At 41.2% G+C, this 18,676-nt stretch overlaps 1 protein-coding gene across 9 annotated transcripts in view; it reads left to right on the forward strand.

Moving 5' to 3' along the window:
- The first annotated feature begins 17,976 nt into the window (after positions 1–17,976).
- COP1 (COP1 E3 ubiquitin ligase) overlaps positions 17,977–18,676 on the forward strand; it is a 276,120-nt gene continuing 275,420 nt past the window's right edge. For 3 of the 9 annotated variants that reach the window (XM_089910781.1, XM_089910786.1, XM_089910777.1), the window contains exon 1: positions 17,979–18,663. In XM_089910781.1, coding sequence (XP_089766907.1) covers positions 18,245–18,663 — 419 coding nt within the window. In that variant the 5' untranslated portion in view covers positions 17,979–18,244. Of the gene's footprint in view, positions 18,664–18,676 lie in introns of all 9 variants that reach the window. The other 6 variants (XM_022556528.2, XM_089910790.1, XM_089910807.1 and 3 more) reach the window with 5 other exon arrangements.

Genomic DNA, 18,676 nt, shown 5'->3' on the forward strand with positions numbered 1-18,676 from the left:
GGATTTCTCTTAACTCACACAATAGCCCCTACTTCCTAAGTTGGCACTCCTTTAAGTCCTTAATACGTCATTGGCACAGCAGTACCATAGACACCTACACAGATTCCTTTGATATTAATAGAATGTCTCAGTTCACTCTCTTTCTGCCTACTGCCATCAGGATGTCCACATTTATAAATTATTCCCTCCTAACAACCAAAAATTCTCCAGTTAACTTAGTGTAAGTTGGCTTTCCTCCCTGTTTCCATTGGAAAGTATGAAAAAATCATGTCCTCACTGACATGCAAGGCTTTCTCTTACCAGAATGAGGGATCACTTTCTCCCCAGGCTCTATTATACTTATCCATTCCTAAAAGATAGTGAAACCGAGCAGGCCCCTGTGGGACCCTCCTGGGTAAAAAAGCCTTTCCATGTCCCCAGTTTTCTTGCTTATAGGAAAAAGGCTTCAGCCTCCTAGAGCTTCCCTGAGTTCCAAAGGTCAGATTCAAACAATTACTAATTATGGAGGGAATGCAGAAACAAAGGAAAAGCAGCCAAGAAACAATAATGGAGAAATAAAGCAGAGTCCTGGCTCCTCCTCAAGTGATATACATAACAATAGATCTTTGAGTTCTTCTATAGGAACTAAGCCCTCCACCCAGGTGAAGGTTGGTAACTGCAGGCTGAGCACAAGATTTCTGGAACACCACCCTATTACCAACCAATCAGAAGAAAGTCAGACACCCTGTAGCCCTCACCCCAAATTTTGCCTTTAAAAACTCTTCTCTGGGGACTTCCCTGGTGGTGCAGTGGTTAAGAATCCGCCTGCCAATGCAGGGGACATGGGTTCTAGCCTTGGTCCGGGAAGATCCCACATGCTGCAGAGCAAATAAGCCTGTGAGCCACAAGTACTGAGCCCACATGCCACAACTACTGAAGCCCATGCACCTAGAGCCCATCCTCCCCAACAAGAGAAGCCGCTGCAATGAGAAGCCTGTGCACCGCAATGAAGAGTAGCCCCTGCTCACCACAACTGGAGAAAGTCCGTGTGCAGCAATGAAGACCCAATGCAGCCAAAAATTTAAAAAGTAGAATAAAAAATAAAGAAATTTATAGTAAAAAAAAAAACCCTCTTCTCTGAGATCCATTGGGGAGTTCAAGTCTTTTGAGCATAAGCCACCTGCTCTCTTTGCTTGGCCTTTACAATAAACAATTCTCTGCTCCAAACTCTGACATTTGTTTGGCCTCACTGTGTGTTGGACTCTTGAACTTGTGTTCGACAACAATAGGACTTTCTGAGGTTTATTATAATAAAAACAAGGTAACATTTTGAAGGGTAGCAGAATATGTCATCCCAAAATATGCCTCTTTGGCATAAGGATTAATGTGAACTGATTTTTAAGAAACTGTAGATATAGGAGAAGCTCTGAAAACAGAGTAGAAATACCCTTTTGTAAGAGAAATCTACATTTATAAAGGAAATCTATGTTAGAAATGGAGCCTACACCAGGAAGAGGGCTATTTCTAGAGATAATTTTTTCACTTGAGAGACTTATCTGCCCAGCAGGGCAACCTTTATTTACCAAACACTTTCACTTCTCAACTAACCAAGAATTGACTTTTCCTCTTTGAAGCCCCATAAGTATATAATTAAAATCATTATGTTTCCTCCTGTTAATCTGTCTCCTTACTCCAGGCCCCTACACTTTGGCTCACCCTCAACCTAAGACAGTATACATCCTCTCCTGAGAATAAACTGGCCTCAGGTAAAATAAAATATTCTCTGGTCTACTACCTGAATGTGCCACGCATTCACACACATCCTGTTCCCCACACCTAGTTCTTTCTAGCTTTGTTTACTCTTCTCTTTTTGCCTAACTCTGGAGTTGCTTACAGATCTTATGGTCAAAGCATTCTTTCTCCCTGTAAGGCCAGCAGGTCCGGGGAAGGGCCCAGGGAGCCAGACGGAACCCCCGCCAAAGTGGCTGATGCAACCAACACCTGACATTGCCACACCACTCGGTCCCGGTCTTCTCGCTCCCCGAGGGGTGGAACCAACAGCTCTGAGGCTGATGCAACCGACACCTGACATTGCCACAACACCCGAGAGATTACCAAAAAAGGGCTGCTTCACACAGCAAGCACCTCCCCTGCGTCCACCCCTATAAATTTTGTTCACGCCCACACCCGGGCGCGACTTCTCTGGCCCCTTTCTCTCGGACCAGTGAACCTCGCCCGGGAGCGTTCCCAAATAAAGCTTGCTTAAGCTCTCCTCCGTTTTTGGTGCCGTTCCTTACACTCCCTGTGGCAATAACCTCCCTCCTCAATTTGCAATAGTTCATTTCCCTCACTTGCAATAATCCTTTCGAATACAGTCTCAACTTCACTAAATCCAGATTTGATTTTTATTCCAGTCTCATCAATGATTTCTCTTGGTATTGCCTACTCTGTGACATCCCAAACATAGGGTTTTACGTTTTATGGTTAACCTTGAGTTAATACTCAGGATAAAATAATGAGACACCACATAGAGTAGAGTAGATTGCTGCTGTTCCAGCTGAGGTCATCATATACCATCTAGCCTCCAGCCAATCCAGCAGACACAGGAGGGAGTCCAAGTGAGACCTGAAGAACTTCCCAGTGGAGCTCAGTAGAAATTGTCAGCTTGTAAAGTTATGGACTCAAGTGACTGTTAGTGGTATTGTTTTAAGCCTCTAAGTTTGTGGGTATTTGTTATGCAGCAGTAGACTGATGATACATTGACTGAACACATGAATGAAAGAATGAACAAATGGATGAATGAACAAATGAGTAACATCAGTCTGGAGACTGTATTCCTTCCCAAGTAGGAGGAAGGCAAACAAGGACTTCCAAAACAGATAGCAACTGGGGCTTCTGATCTGAGATGATATATAGTAGATAAACTGACAAGGATGAAAATATGACTTTTGAGTGTATATTTGAAACTTCAGTTGCTATGGGGGTGTTTGGAAGTGTATCAAATATATCACCCACCAAAAATACGGAATCACGATACTAAGAGGATATTAGTTCTCTGAGTCATGCATTCACGCTAGACTAGAAAATATCTTCATGATATTGTAAAAACTCAAAATCACAAAGGAAGTTGGATAAGTCTTTAAGGTATCTTGAAAATATGGGAGCATCTTAATTCAATATCTATTTAGTAAAAAATATATGAACCTTGTCCTCTATATACCACACACTTTGCCAGATGCTGGGAATAGACCAGAAAAGACATAGTCATTGCAATCAAGAATCTGACAGTCTAAATTTTAAATACATAATGTATACAAAATTTTATCCATGTCCAAGAGATCCAAGTTTTAAATTACCATTTATTTTGTGTAGGAAAGTTTATAAATTCTGATCTCTATCATAAACATCTGAGTCAGAGTAATTCAAACTTTTCATGGATCTGGAGAGAGATGGAAATGGGGAAGATCAATGGGCTTTTGTCTCATTAAAGCCAGTGCTGTCCCAAGCATTATTTTTTTTAATTAATTAATTTTTTTGGCTGCATTGGGTCTTCATTGCTGTGTGCAGGCTTTCTCTAGCTGTGGCAATCAGGGGCTACTCTTCATTGTGGTGCGCAGGCTTCTCATTGTGGTGGCTTCTCTTGTTGTGGAGCACAGGCTCTAGGCATGCGGGCTTCAGTAGGTGTGGCACACAAGCTTCATTAGTTGTGGCACATGGGCTTAGCTGCTCTGCAGCATGTGGGATCTTCCTGGACCAGGGATTGAACCGGTGTCCCCTACATTGGCAGGCGGATTCTTAACCACTGCACAACCAGGGAAGTCCCAATCATTATTTATTTCACTCAGTGTTTTATTTCAAATTTACTCTCCGAGTTGTAATATGCTATGACCATTGTTAGTATACTTAATTTACCGAAGTCACTAATTATGATACCACATTGCCAAAACCACTGATGAGAAATTGATTTAAAAAAATTTTTGTTTCTTCATCACTCTAAGCAATCAGAATGGATGATTGGTCAAACTAAAACTGTTATTTTTATGTCATAAATTATAAATATTTTTCTGGAGCTTTGTTGACAGAGAGTTCCTATAATTTTACATATGAATCAATAGAGAACCAGAAAATTTAAATGGCCTTCCCATGTTCAAACAGCTAGTGGGTAGTAGAACAGAGGAGGGGATCGAGTTATTCTCTCTTGTCATGAGAAGTGTTGTCTCTTTTATATCATGTTTTCTCTGATTGTCTAAGGTTGCCTACTTTATGGTGACTTCTCCCCTTCAGAGTACAGTATTAAAAAGTGGTAACCTGGCAAAATATAATAAAGATGTATATACATTTATATTCACTTATACTTTCTGGGAATGTGCTTTCAGGAAACAAAAGAGATGCAGAAATTAAAAAAAAAAAGAATCTGACAGTCTAGTTGAAAGGTACTGACGATTACAATGTTAAGTGCAATAAGAACAGTAAGAAATTTATTGCCTGTGTAACTAAATACTTTGGGTTAGTGCTGATATTAGGTATGGCACGATTCAGGGCTGAAACGACTGGTTAGAATTTCATTTCTCTCCATTTATTAATTTTGCTTTCGTCTATGTTGATCTCATTCTTGGGTTCCACATGGTAGCAAGATGGTACCAACATGGTGGCAACAGCTATGACTTCTTTGGCTTCAGATCCAAAGAGAAAGGAGCAAGCTCTCCTTCTTACACGTCCTAGGAAAAGCTCCTCTTTCTTGAGTAATTTGTCCATTCCTGAACCAATAACTCTGCTGGGAAGGGTGGGGGAGGCACTAATAATGTGATTCATTGATTTAAGTCTGGATTATGTGTTAAATTTGCTGGAATTTTGAGTTTTGGCTCTCTCTCCCATGGACCCAGTCTCATGGACTGAAAAGGAGAAAGGGCACAGATCCACACATGTCACCCGCTTACGGGATCTTAGTTCCCTGACCAGGGACTGAACCCATGCCCTCGGCAGTGAAAACGTGGAGTCCTAAGCACTGGACCACCAGGGAATTCCCACCACATCATTGATTATGCATTCTTTTCTCATGGGAAAAAAATGGAAATAAACTGTGAGTCTTAATACAATATCATTCTCTGGAAAGTCCCACTAAGTACCATTAAAACAAATGGAACATATAATTTTGCACAGTTTCTATGAATAAAATCTCTATTCAAATTTTAACAGTTTACTATTAAAAATGGCTCCTGACCACCTATTAGTTCACTAGGGCTGCTATAACAAAATACCACAGACTGGGTGTCTTAAAAGACATACATTTATTGTCTCACAGTTCTGGAGGCTAGAAGCCTGTGATCAAGGCATCAGCAGGGTTGGTTTCTCTTGAGGCCTCCCTCTTTGGCTTGTAGATGGCTGCCTTCTTGTTGTGTCCTCATGTGGTCTTTCCAATGTACATGCCCCTGGTATCTCTGTATGTCCGCATTTTCTCTTCTTATAAGGACACCAGTCATATTGGATTAGGGCCCACCCTAATGGCCTCATTTTAACTTAATAATCTCTTTAAAGACCCTATCTCCAAATGTCATATTTTGAGGGATGAGGGATTAGGGCTTCAACATACAAATTGGAGCGGGGAGGAATATAATTTAGCTTCTAATATTACCTTTCTGACCTCATTTCTTCTCTCTCTTTCTCTTACTTTCTCTCTCCCCCTAACATGCTGCTCCAGCATGCTGGCTTTTGAGTTTCAAATACTAAGCATTTCCCCTGCTCAGGGCCTTTACACATGCTCTGATAATCCCTGCCTAGAATGATCCTCCCCTGCTGTTCCCTTGGCCCACTTCCTCTTTTATTTCAGATCTCTGCCCAAACATTAGTCTCAGAGATGGTTTTGACCAACTTAAGAAAAATAGCATTTCCATCAGTCAACTTTGTTTCACAGAACTTATCTGATTTAAATGTTAACTTATTTTTTTACTCACACATAAAACACATGAGGAAGGAACCTTGTGTAAGTACTCTATCTCCAGAACTCAGTACAGTGGTTGATACATGGTAAGTGTCCGACAAATGCTTGCTGAATGAATGTATATAATTACTGAAGAATAGAGAAAGACTGACCCACTGAACCTCCTACAAATGAGTAACTAATTTATGATTGGATGTTATTTACTAATCATATCTGTCTCAGGAACCAAAAGTTATAAAAAAAGAACCAAGTGAAAATATTTGGTAGGAAAAGTATAATAATTGATAGGATAATAGCAGATGGATGCAGCCATAAAACACATTAGTGAAATAAGATAGAGAAACTCTACTAGAAGGTAAAAAATAAACAGAGAGAATATAAGTATAAAATTATATACATATATATATATGTAAGAGGTAGAGAGGATAGAAATAAAGTACTTAACTGAAATTTCAATTAATCGAAATCTTAGAAGGAAAGAAAAAGGAGGAAGTATGTGATGAAATATGCAATGATCAATTTTCCAGAATTAAGGAAAAATAAAATAACTCAGATTGAAAAGGTACATAGATTGGTAAATGAAAGAGATAAGAAAAAAGGATGTATATTAACAAACTGAAGGATAAAAATCATATGATCATCTTAATAGATGCAGGAAAAGCTTTTGACAAAATTCAACACCCATTTTAAGAACTTACCTCAACATAATAAAGGCCATATATAACAAACCCACAGCCAACATCGTTCTCAGTGGTGAAAAACCGAAACCATTTCCACTAAGATCAGGAAAAAGACAAGGTTGCCCACTCTCACCACAATTATTCAACATAGTTTTGGAAGTTTTAGCCACAGCAATCACAGAAGAAAAAGAAATAAAAGGAATCCAAATCAGAAAAGAAGAAGTAAAACTGTCACTGTTTGCACACGACATGATACTATACATAGAGAATCCTAAACACGCTACCAGAAAACTACTTAAGCTAATCAATTAATTTGGTAAAGTAGCAGGATACAAAATTAATGCACAGAAATCTCTGGCATTCCTATACACCAACAATGAAAGATCAGAGAGAGAAATTAAGGAAACAATACCATTCACCATTACAACAAAAAGAATAAAATACCTAGGAATAAACCTACCTAAGGAGTTAAAAAACTTGTACTCAGAAAACTATAAAACACTCATGAAAGAAATCAAAGATGACATAAACAGATGGAGAAATATACCATGTCCTTGGATTGGAAGAATCAACATTGTGAAAATGACTATACTACCAAAAGCAATCTACAGATTCAATGCAATCCCTATCAAACTTCCAATGGCATTCTTCACAGAATTAGAACAAAAAATTTTACAATTCGTATGGAAAGACAAAAGACCCCGAATAGCCAAAGCAATCTTGAGAAAGAAAATTGGAATTGGAGGAATCAGGCTCCCTGACTTCAAAATAGACCACAAAGCTACAGTAATCAAGACAGTATGGTACTGGCACAAAAACAGAAATATAGATCAATGGAACAGGATAGAAAGCCCAGAGATAAACCCACACACATATGGTCACCTAATTTATGACAAAGGAGGCAAGAATATACAATGGAGAAAAGATAGCCTCTTCAATAAGTGGTGCCGGGAAAACTGGACAGCTACATGTAAAAGAATGAAATTAGAACACTCCCTAACACCATACACAAAAATAAACTCTAAATGGATTAAAGACCTAAATGTAAGGCCAGAAACTATCAAACTCTCAGAGGCAAACGTAGACAGAACACTCTGACATAAATCACACAAGATCCTTTTTGACCCACCTCCTAGAGAAATGGAAATAAAAACAAAAATAAACAAATGGGACCTAATGAAACTTCAAAGCTTTTGCACAGCAAAGGAAACCATAAACAAGACGAAAAGAAAACCCTCAGAATGGGAGAAAATATTTGCAAATGAAGCAACTGACAAAGGATTAATCTCCAAAATTTACAAGCAGCTCATGTAGCTCAATATCAAAAAAACAAATAACCCAATCCAAAAATGGGCAGAAGACCTAAATAGACACTTCTCCAAAGAAGATATACAGATTGCCAACAAACACATGAAAGAATGCTCAACATCACTAATCATTAGAGAAATGCAAATCAAAACTACAATGAGATATCATCTCACACTGGTCAGAATGGCCATCATCAAAAAATCTAGAAACAATAAATGCTGGAGAGGGTGTGGAGAAAAGGGAACCTTTCTGAACTGTTGATGGGAATATAAATTGATACAGCCACTATGGAGAACAGTATGGAGGTTCCTTAAAAAACTAAAAGTAGAACTACCATACAACCCATCAATCCCACTACTGGGCATATACCCTGAGAAAACCATAATTCAAAAAGAGTCATGTACCACAATGTTCACTGCAGCTCTATTTACAATAGCCAGGACATGGAAGCAGCCTAAGTGTCCATCGACAGATGAATGGATAAAGATGTGGCACATATATACAATGGAATGTTACTCAGCCATAAAAAGAAACAAAATTGAGTTATTTGTAGTGAGGTGGGTGGACCTAGAGTCTGTCATACAGAGTGAAGTAAGTCAGAAAGAGAAGCACAAATACTGTATGCTAACACATATATATAGAATCTAAAGACAAAAAAATGGTTATGAAGAACCTAGGGGCAGGACAGGAATAAAGATGTAGACATAGAGAATGGACTTGAGGAAACAGGGAGGGAGAAGGGTAGGCTGAGACAAAGTGAGAGAGTTGCATAGACATATATATACTACCAAATGTAAAATAGATACCTAGTGGGAAGCCACCACATAGCACAGGGAGATCAGCTTTGTGCTCTGTGACCACCTAGAGGGGTGGGATAGGGAGGGTGGGAAGGAGATGCAAGAGGGAGGAGATATGGTGATATATGTATATGTATAGCTGATTCACTTTGTTATAAAACAGAAACTAACATACCATTGTAAAGCAATTATACTCCAATAAAGATGTCAAAAATAAATTACACTGTAAAAAAAAGAAAAAGGATAAAGGATGTGATCTCAGGTTTAAATACTAAAAAAGGGTGAGAGATGAAGGTGGGGAATGATGCAAATACAGGCAGTCTTGCTCTAAAGCCTGAACCCCATTCACTATGACCTAAATGTCACAGTACACTGATATCACAAGTTATGAAAAAGGTTATATTAGGCTCAGTAGTGATATATCAAAAATATTAGCTATTATTTGATAATTATTTTATATTTAAACTTCAATTTATGTTGAATATATATATATATATTTTGCATGGTGTGAAGGACTTCATTTATAATCCTTCTAAACAATTTCCCCAGCATGATTTATTGAATAATATTAGCACTGTCTCTGTCTAATATTTATATATCTTCCTTTTTTTTCCAGTGCTTGCTAAGAATTTGAAAAGCATATTGAAATTTTTGTGAATTATTAGCTAGGGTAATTTGCACTAGTTGCTGCAATAAACTTTCACATTTCAATGACTCTTCCTCGTTCTGTGTGAGCTTTGGGAGTGGTCCCCCTGCTACTTTGGGTGGTTCTTTCCCTAACTATCCTCAGGCAGTTTCCTCACATGCTTGTCCTAATCAGTATTGAGCTGAAGACTTGAGGAAGAAACTCTTCAGATTGTTGGAGCTCTCTCTTTGTACAGCCCTTTCCTCTCTGCAACTCTGCCCTGAAAACGCTAGCCACTGGATTCTCAGCCACTTCTCAGACTCCCACTTCTCTTTCGTTATCTGAGACCTGGGTCCCCCTCCCTGTAGTGTGGCCTGGAGCTGTTCTTCAGGCAGTAAGCTGGGGCAGTTGTAGGGCTCACCTCACTTTCTTCCCCTTTCTCAGGGATCACTGTTCTGTACTACCTGATATCTAATATCTAAAAGCATTGGTTCATTTAGCGTGCCCTTTTTAGTTGTTTCATGTGGAAGGACAAATTTGGTTCACATTACTCCATACTGTTCAGAAGAAGTTCCTTGAGTGTGTAAATTGGAGTTTATTCTTAAGCAATCTTTTTTTTTTTTTTCCAGAATGTGTAGAGCATGAGATTGTGTTCCCTAGAAGCAGAGCCTGAGATGGGAATTCTTATGAAAGTGATTTAATGAGGGTTTGCTCTCAGAAGAACAGGAGTGAAGGAAGCAGGATAGGGTAGGGGAAGAAAACTAGGCAAGACTGAGGTCTCAACTGGAGACTACTTTCAGTCTAGTCCTCCAGGGATCCTGGGAGCACCAACTACACTGCAAAGTTGGTCCCAAGGAGAATGGATTTTCATTTACCCTCGTGTCAATCATTGGCCATTGACTGCCAGTGTGGGAGGGGTGGTAGAGGGATAGGAGCAGGTTAGTAAGGTTAACATTCCAATACACAGAAGAACAATTTTCCAGAGCCCTTGCTCCCAGCTCCAGTATCCACAATGGCAATCCTCCAGAGAAGGCAGCTGTCAGCCATTAGCAGCCAACACTCAGCAGCTGGGTGCCAGGTAAACAGAATCTGGGTTGGGCACCATCAGTATCTACAATACGTGGTAAGCATTTCATGTACTTTGATGTGTGAAAATATTTTTATTTTGCCCTCACACTTGACTGATAATTTAACTGGTTTAAAAACTTTAGGCTCAACATAGACTTCTTTCAGAACTTTGAAGGCATAGTTTTCTATTAGCGTGTAGCTTATAAGACATCTGTCTTAGTTTGGGCTGCCATAACAAATTTCCATCGAAGGATGGTTTAAACAACAAACATCTATTTTTCACATTTCTGCAGACTGGGAATCCAAGATCAAGGAGCTGGCAGATTTGGTGTTTGATAGGAGCCCAGTTCCTGGTTTGTAGATGGTTGTCTTCTCCTTGTATTTTCACGTGGCAGAGAGCAGGGAGAGAGAGAGGCAGCAAGCTCCTCTATCTCTTCTTCTTTTTTTGTTTTTATTTGTTTTTATTTTTGGCTGTGTTGGGTCTTCGTTGCTGCGCACGGGCCTTCTCTAGTTGCAGCGAGCGGGGGCTACTCTTTGTTGCGGTGCGTGGGCTTCTCATTGTGGTGGCTTCTTCTTGTTGTGGAGCACGGGCTCTAAGCGTGCGGGCTTCAGTAGTTGTGGCACCTGGGCTCAGTAATTGTGGCTCGCGGGCTCTAGAGTGCAGGCTCAGTAGTTGTGGTGCCCAGGCTTAGTTGCTCTGCGGCATGTGGTATCTTCCTGGACCAGGGCTCGAACCCACGTCCCCTGCATTGGCAGGCAGGTTCTTAACCACTGAGCCACCAGGGAAGCCCCTATCCCTAATCTAATTAGCCCCTAGCACTAAACCCATTCATGCAGGCTCCACCCTCATGACCTCATGATCATGAGGTCCAAAGGCCCCACCTGTTAATACTTTGGACCATGGGGTCCAAAGGCCCCACCTCTTAATACTGTCACACTGGAGGTTAGGATTTCAACATATGAATTTGTGGGTGGGGACACAGGCATTCAGACCATAACAACATGCAGTGTCAATCTGATTCTCATTATTCTTTTTTTTTAATTCTGTATTTTTAAATTTTTGGCCACATCGTGCGGCATGTGGGATCTTGCCTGGGAGTGAAACTGTGCCCCCTGCAATGGAAGTGCAGAGTCTTAACTACTGGACCTCCAGGGAAGTCCCTGATTCTCATTATTCTTAAGTAATAGTTATCTTCCTCTATATTGAAAATAATTTAGTATTTCCTTTTTATCTCTGATGATCTGAAATCTCATTGGCAAAAACATTTTTTTCATATTTTTGCTTGGCACTTTTTGGGTCATTGGATCTCACTGTAAAGTTTTTATTCTGGTCTGGGAAGTTTTCTTCTAACATTTCTTTGTCTCTTTTTGCCCTTCAATTATCCCGTATCTAATACTCAAACCTCTGGAAATTTATTTTTATTTCCATGTGTTTTCAAAAATTATTAGACCTCATTATTTAGAGCAGTTTTAGGTTTACAGACATATTCAGCAGAGAGTACATACAGCTTCCATATCTCTCCTCCCTGCCAACAGTTTCCCCTACTATTAAGGTACTACATTAATGTGCCCTTTTAATTTTATCAGTAGATTATGGATTATGTAGTAGGCAGATTAAAGCCCCAGGAAAGATGTCCATGTCCTAATCCCTGAAACCTGTCAATTGTTAATGGTACAAGGTAAAAGAGATTTTGCAACTGGAATTTGTTGACTTTAAGCTAGGGAGGTTGGGAATTCCCTGCCTGTCCAGTGGTTAGGACTCCATGCTTTCACTGCCAAGGGCCCCAGTTTGATATCTGGTTGGGGAACTGAGATCCCACAAGCCTCCCAGCGTGCACCCCCCCCTCCAAAAAAAAGATAGGGAGGTTAATTTAGGTTGGTTCAATGTGATCACACAGGCCCTTAAAAAGTAGAGGAGGAAGGCAGAAGATTCAGTCAGAGAGATACAGTGTAAGACGGTCTTGACCCACCTACTGGGGCTGGTGATGGAGGAAGGGGGCTGTGAGCAAAGGAATGCAGGTGACGTCTAGAAGCTGAGACTTTTCTTAGTAAAGAAAAACCAACATCAGTCCTATGACCACACAGAATTCAATTCTGCCAACAACCTGAGTGAGCCTGGAGGCAGAATATTCCCTAGAGTCTCCAGGAAGTAAAGTAGGCCTGCTGACACCTTGATTTCAGTCTTCTGAGATGCAGGCAGGGAAACCAGTGAGCCTAAATTCTGTTACTATAAACTCCTAAATTTGTGGTAATTTGTTTTGGCAGCAATAGAAAAATCATACACTGCTATTGGTCCTGCAGTGGATACCAGTACTCAATTAGATTTTCAGCATGGAATTCAGCTTGTAACTTCTTCAGAGGTATTATCAACATTGGTTACATCCTGGTACCAACCAAACATTTGAGAGTTACGTAGTATTACACAGCAAAGGAAGAATGAAGAATGGTATATGATACTCAATTTTAATTTATGATTTGGGTTTAACTGACTCAAAACCATTACATGCTCTTGTATCAGTTCAACTATCATCAGAGATCACCCAGATGTAGCAAACCTCAGCTGTGCAACATAGGGTGGAGTGCTGGGATTTTGGCCAGCAGCTTTACTGCTTTGACCTAATTTTTCTAAACTGAAGATGAGGTAATACCAGTTTCTACTATTTCACAATAAATTGATAAGTGCAAATGCAGTTGATGAACTGGTTTAATGGAAGATGCCCAGGGCTCTGTGTGGGAGGACTCAATGAGTGTTGAGAAAAGAAATACCTGCTATATCTGAGTATTCACATTTAGAATATAAGAATTACCGTAGGAACTCAGGAAAAAGAGGAAACATATTGGCAGATGGAATATTTTGTTTTACTTGACATCACCTTCAAAGGTTAAGAATAGACTCCCAAACTAACTTCTCTTCCAACCTGATATAAATCTAATTATTATATCCAAATACTCTTCATCCTTCATTCTAGGCTGTTTACACAAATTCATAATTCAGTGCTACTTTAGCATTCCCAGTTTCTTACAGAATTCAATGGGTGATAGGAGTGGGTATTGGAGGAGATATCATAGTATGATTTGCCAGCAAATACATCCTAGTATACTCAGGGTACTAGGCAGAAAGAAATATCACTCATGATCTAGGAAGAGACTTGATACAAATTACAGTGGATAAGGTACTGTTTTAAACCTTTCTTGATTCTAGCTATACATACGTTCCCAGATCTCTTAGGTATGTGACACTACATGCATGGATGGTCAAATCCCAGGGGCAAATGACCTGCAATGTTATATGCTTCAGTTTCAGTGTGAGGTGTTTTTTCTTTGGCTCTTTAATATTACCTGGTCTCCACCTCATGATGACATCAATTGTTCTGTTTTTGCAGAATGCATTAGACCTCATTTTGGTTTATGATCTTTAAGTGGATCTAAAACTACCCATATATTCATAAAATCTGTACACATTCACCACACATAAAACAAGTTTATGTTTTTCTAGTCAATGTTGGCTTTTCCCAATCTTGCTTTGTTTCTTTTCAGCTGACTAAACCTATTCAGTAACTTGCATTCACATTCATACAGCTCTACCTATAATTCTTCATTGTTACATTACTTCTGATTGGCTTAGGCCGTATTTTACAAGTACTTTGACTAAAATTGCTAGCAGTGGGTTGCAAAAGGAAATTAACTTCTTTTAGTAGGATGACTGACTTACTAAGGTATTAATGCTGTTAGTTTACCTTCTCTAAAAAGTGCTTGTAATTTTATACAGAAAGACTAGAAGGGCATAAAAGCTAATGATGCAATTCCAGCACTGAAAACAGCATGGTAGACATTTTCAGAAAAGAGTTGTCCTCAAATTATAAGAAATTAGCTCTCCACAGGTAACAATCTACCTCTGGTTTTGATGTATAAATTGGAGCTTTTAATTTTACCAGTGGATTATAGATTGTTTTCTGCTGGATGCATTACTATGTTATTGCATTTCATAAACTCTTCTATTTCTTTCCTTCCATTCACATGGACAGAAAATATTTTTCTCCTTTTTCTTCTCAATTTAGCTGTTTTAGGGAGGATCTTTTTGGGAGATTGGTTACCAAAGGGCAGGGTTAGTTGAAGATGGAAACCACTGGCCATATTTCCCTAAAATATTGTATTTAGATAAGACACCTTAGAAATAGGTCTGGGAAGTTCAATCCTCTTGGTAATTCCAATCCATCCTTAACTACATGAGACTTTACTTCAGAAGTGTTTTTGTAGAAGACTTTGGAATTATTAGGGCTTAGTTTTTATTTCACTTTTACTTTTATTTTTCAGTAATGTTCTCTTCTCTTCTCCTGTTAGCTACTTCTCCTGAATTGGCTAACTTCCTGTGTGTGTGTGTGTGTGTGTGTGTGTGTGGGTGTGTGTGTGTTTTGCCATTCTTCCTCTTTTCTCTTCTGCTTTCCCAGAAGATCTTGCCATTAGAAACTAAAAAGGACTGTGTACTTTCAGAATAGTCTTTATACATTTATCTGGTATAAAAGGGAAATTCTATTGCATCACATTCCCTCAGCTTCCTTTTGTGAATTCAGATTTTACTGAAGATAGGTTCCAAAGAGATTCCAAATAAGCATTGATAATTTTTTCCTAGGAGACTTCTCAGCTGGGGTCATATCACTTTCTGTCCCCTGAATAAGATAACTGGAAGGAAGAGGCTATTTTACCTATTTCTCCTATACTCCCTACAATACTAATCACAGTATTTCTCAAAAGGTTACCTGCATCAGGTTCACCTGGGTGATGATAAGAATGCATATTCATAGGTCCTAGCCCAGAACCATAGATTCAATATCTCTGGAGACAGAGCTCAGGAACCTGAAAGTTTTATTTCTGTTACGTGCTGAATTTTCTCTTGTGCCTTAGCCTGAATTTTCAGTCACTGGCTAGATATGCTTACTTGAATGTATTTTCATCCCACGCTCACTTAACACATCCAAAATTAAACCATCCACTGTCCACCTCTAATTCTGTCATGCTGGTATACGTGAAGCCATCATTGGAGTCACTCATCCTCATGTTCCCTCATTTTTACTTAATCAACTTATTGGCCTCTGTGCCAAGCACTGGGAAAGACAGTGATGAATAAGACAGACATGGGTCATGCCCTCAAGGATCATGAAGATTCTTTTACAGAGAGCAACTTAATCCTGTAGATTCTTTTGTGGTTTTGTTTTGTTTTTCAGCATACTCCTTTACTTTCCTGGTCTGCACCCTAATCTAGAATCTCATCAATTATGCTTGGACTGCTATAACCTTTTCCTAATTAGTCTCTTTGCTCCTAATCTCCCAGCTCTTCTCAAAGATTAATCTGCTGAAAACGTAATCTTCAAAACACCACTTTCAATATATTTATCCCCACTTAATGGCTTCATTATTTCCAACTGCTTGTAGGTTATTTTTCAAAGTAGAGTCAAGGCTCTTTACAATATGGCCCCCAAATGAATTTTTACTGAATGAACTCTTTTACCCCTATCAAATAGACATCTGAACTTGATGTAAGCATTTTTTACTTATTTATTTTCTGGGCTCATGACTTTAATTACACTTTGACTGACCAAACCATACTTTTCTCTTCAGGCCTAACTTTTCCTCCCTCAGCATGGCTGGCGCTAAGCACTTGCTCTTGCTTCAGTTCCTACGTTGATTCTCTGCTTTACTCATTAAGCATGTGCACCTTGGTAATATTACTTATCTTTCTATGTATTTTTCTAATTCTTCAATTATTCCATAAACTTTCTGAATGTAGAAGCAATGTTTTATATACGTCTTTATCTCCTCCTTGCCTAGTCCAGGCCTATATGTAATAAATGTTCAATAAATATTCATCAAATTCTTTATATTCATTTATTCATCCATTCTTTCATAAAAAATTATGGAATGCCCACTGAGAACATAGTCCTCTTTTGCATGGAGCTTAAATTTTAGTGGGACAGAGTTTAAGCAAATAATTAAGATAAAAATGAGATCAATTGCTTTATTTGTTTGCCAAGAAAAATTTAACAAGCACTTACCATAGGCCAGGAATTGTGTTACGTGCTGAATTCGCTGGGAATACAAAGCTGAAGTTGATAGGCTAGTAGAGGAGAATTATACATATAAGCTACTAAAATACAATGCTATAAGTGCAAACAAAATATCCTAGGGGCACAAATGGGGGCAACTCTTTCTGCCGAGGAGTCAGTAAGGCTTCACATTTTAGATGGGTCTTGAAAGTGAATTTAAACAAAGGACTGGATAACACAATATTCATAAAAGGAAGGTGGTTGCTGGAAATCTGACATGCCCATTCTTATATCATTATTCTGAGCAGAAACCTGAGCTGGGAACATGAAGGTGATCAGCTAAGGCAGGCTTGAGCCTTACGATGGTTCACTGCCAGGTGAATGGCTAGCTATTGTTGCTGGGCCTTCATCTAGGCCCTTCCCTGGCCCTGTCCCCTCAGCATGGACAGCTGTTCCTAGGGAAAGGCCGTCTAGTTGCCCCTATAGTCTTCAATACCCAGAACAGAATTAACTCTGAGATCTTTCCCTCTGAGAATCATAGAATGATAGCGTTGTAAAGGATACTGAAATCACAGTTTAGTTGTTTCTAATTTACATCCCCCAGAATCTTAGGGAGTCTCAAAATGGCAAATGAAAATCTGTAATCAACTTTCAAAATTTCAAAAAGCCTACCATAAATTGCATCTTTTGGTGGTATTAACTGCCAGGTTTCCTTGTTTTGTGCTAAAAATCATATCAGACTCACCTTAGACGGAGATTTTAACTGAGCTGTGGTCCGATTAGGCATGATTTGTTTTCCCATTATTATTATGCTTAATTTGGTAAATAACTTTTCAAAACAAGATATCATGGTCGAATGCATACAGTTGGTGACACTTGCTACAATGTTTGCAATTTACAAAGCACTAGTCACTGACTTCAATACTGTGGAACGGCTAACAGCAAAGCCCAGAGTCCTTGACTCTCAGTCCAGTGCTCTTTTCAACTGCTCAGAGCTTCTAGATTCTTTCCGTGTGCCCCAGTCTTCAGGGCCTTCAATCCCCGACTCGGAAGTACCTGTCGTACCCTCGCCACTGGGTTATACTGCCTGCCTCCCAAGCGACAGCTACCGCTCCCGGTTAACGTTCAGGAATGCGGCTCGCCCTCACGCATGCGTGGTGCAACCGCCCCGCGCTGGCGCTGCTCTTCTTGGCCTGGAGCGGGAACCTTGGGTAACCCGCAAGGGTCGGCGCCCAGGGCGCGCGTGCGCAGTCGCTTTTGGAGCGCTTTCCCCCCTCCCCTTTCCCCAACCCCTTGCGCCACCCCTACCATCCGTTCCTCTCTCCGCAGCCCTGTCACCCACTGAGACGGCCCTACCCTCGGGCAAGTCACGAAGGAAACCAGCTCTCGACGAGGGCGGCGGTCGCTACTAGGCCACCGCCGCCGCCTAGGACACGTTAAGGTTGTCTGAGCGCCGCCCGCGCCGTCTCTAAAGTTGTATCCCCCGCCGCTCCCGCCCCTTCCGCCGCTCGCGTGCGCGCACGGCCGGCCCACGGAGCGCCCGGGTTGGCTGCGGCGGCGATCGCGGCGGCGGCGGCCTAGAGAGCGGTAGTGGTTCCTGCTCTTGTTTTAATAGTTCCCTCCGCCCCCTCCCGTCGGAAGCTGTTGTGTGGTTGCCGTACAAAAATCAACTTTATTGTTCCTCAGCCCCACCTCCCGGCGCGGCGCGCCTACTCAGGATGTACTGAGGCAGAGGGGAGGGAGGCGGCGGCGGGTGGCAGTCGCGGTCCCTCTCCTCCGAGCGCCCGGCCGGAGGGGAGGGAGTCACGATGTCTGGGAGCCGCCAGGCCGGGTCGGGCTCAGCCGGGACCAGCCCTGGCTCCTCTGCGGCCTCCTCGGTGACTTCCGCCTCCTCGTCCTTATCCTCTTCACCGTCGCCCCCTTCCGTAGCGGCTTCGGCCGCGGCGCTGGGGTCCGGCGGGGCGGCCCAGGCCGCGGGCTCCGGCAGCCTCGGGGGCCCGGTGCGGCCTGTGTTGGTGGCGGCCGCAGTGTCCGGCAGCGGCGGCGGGAGCGGCGGGGGGGCGGTGTCCGCGGGCCTGTCCCGGCTCAGCTGCGCAGCCAGGCCCAGCGCCGGCGTAGGAGGGAGCAGCTCCAGCCTAGGGAGCGGCAGCAGGAAGCGACCTCTGCTTGCCCCCCTGTGCAACGGGCTCATCAACTCCTACGAGGACAAAAGCAACGACTTCGTCTGGTGGGTTGGACGA

Source organism: Delphinapterus leucas, chromosome 1 (assembly GCF_059928025.1).
Source record: "Delphinapterus leucas isolate spDelLeu-1000000601 "Yukka" chromosome 1, BTC_Dleu_Yukka2, whole genome shotgun sequence".
NCBI classification, from domain to species: Eukaryota; Metazoa; Chordata; class Mammalia; order Artiodactyla; family Monodontidae; genus Delphinapterus; species Delphinapterus leucas.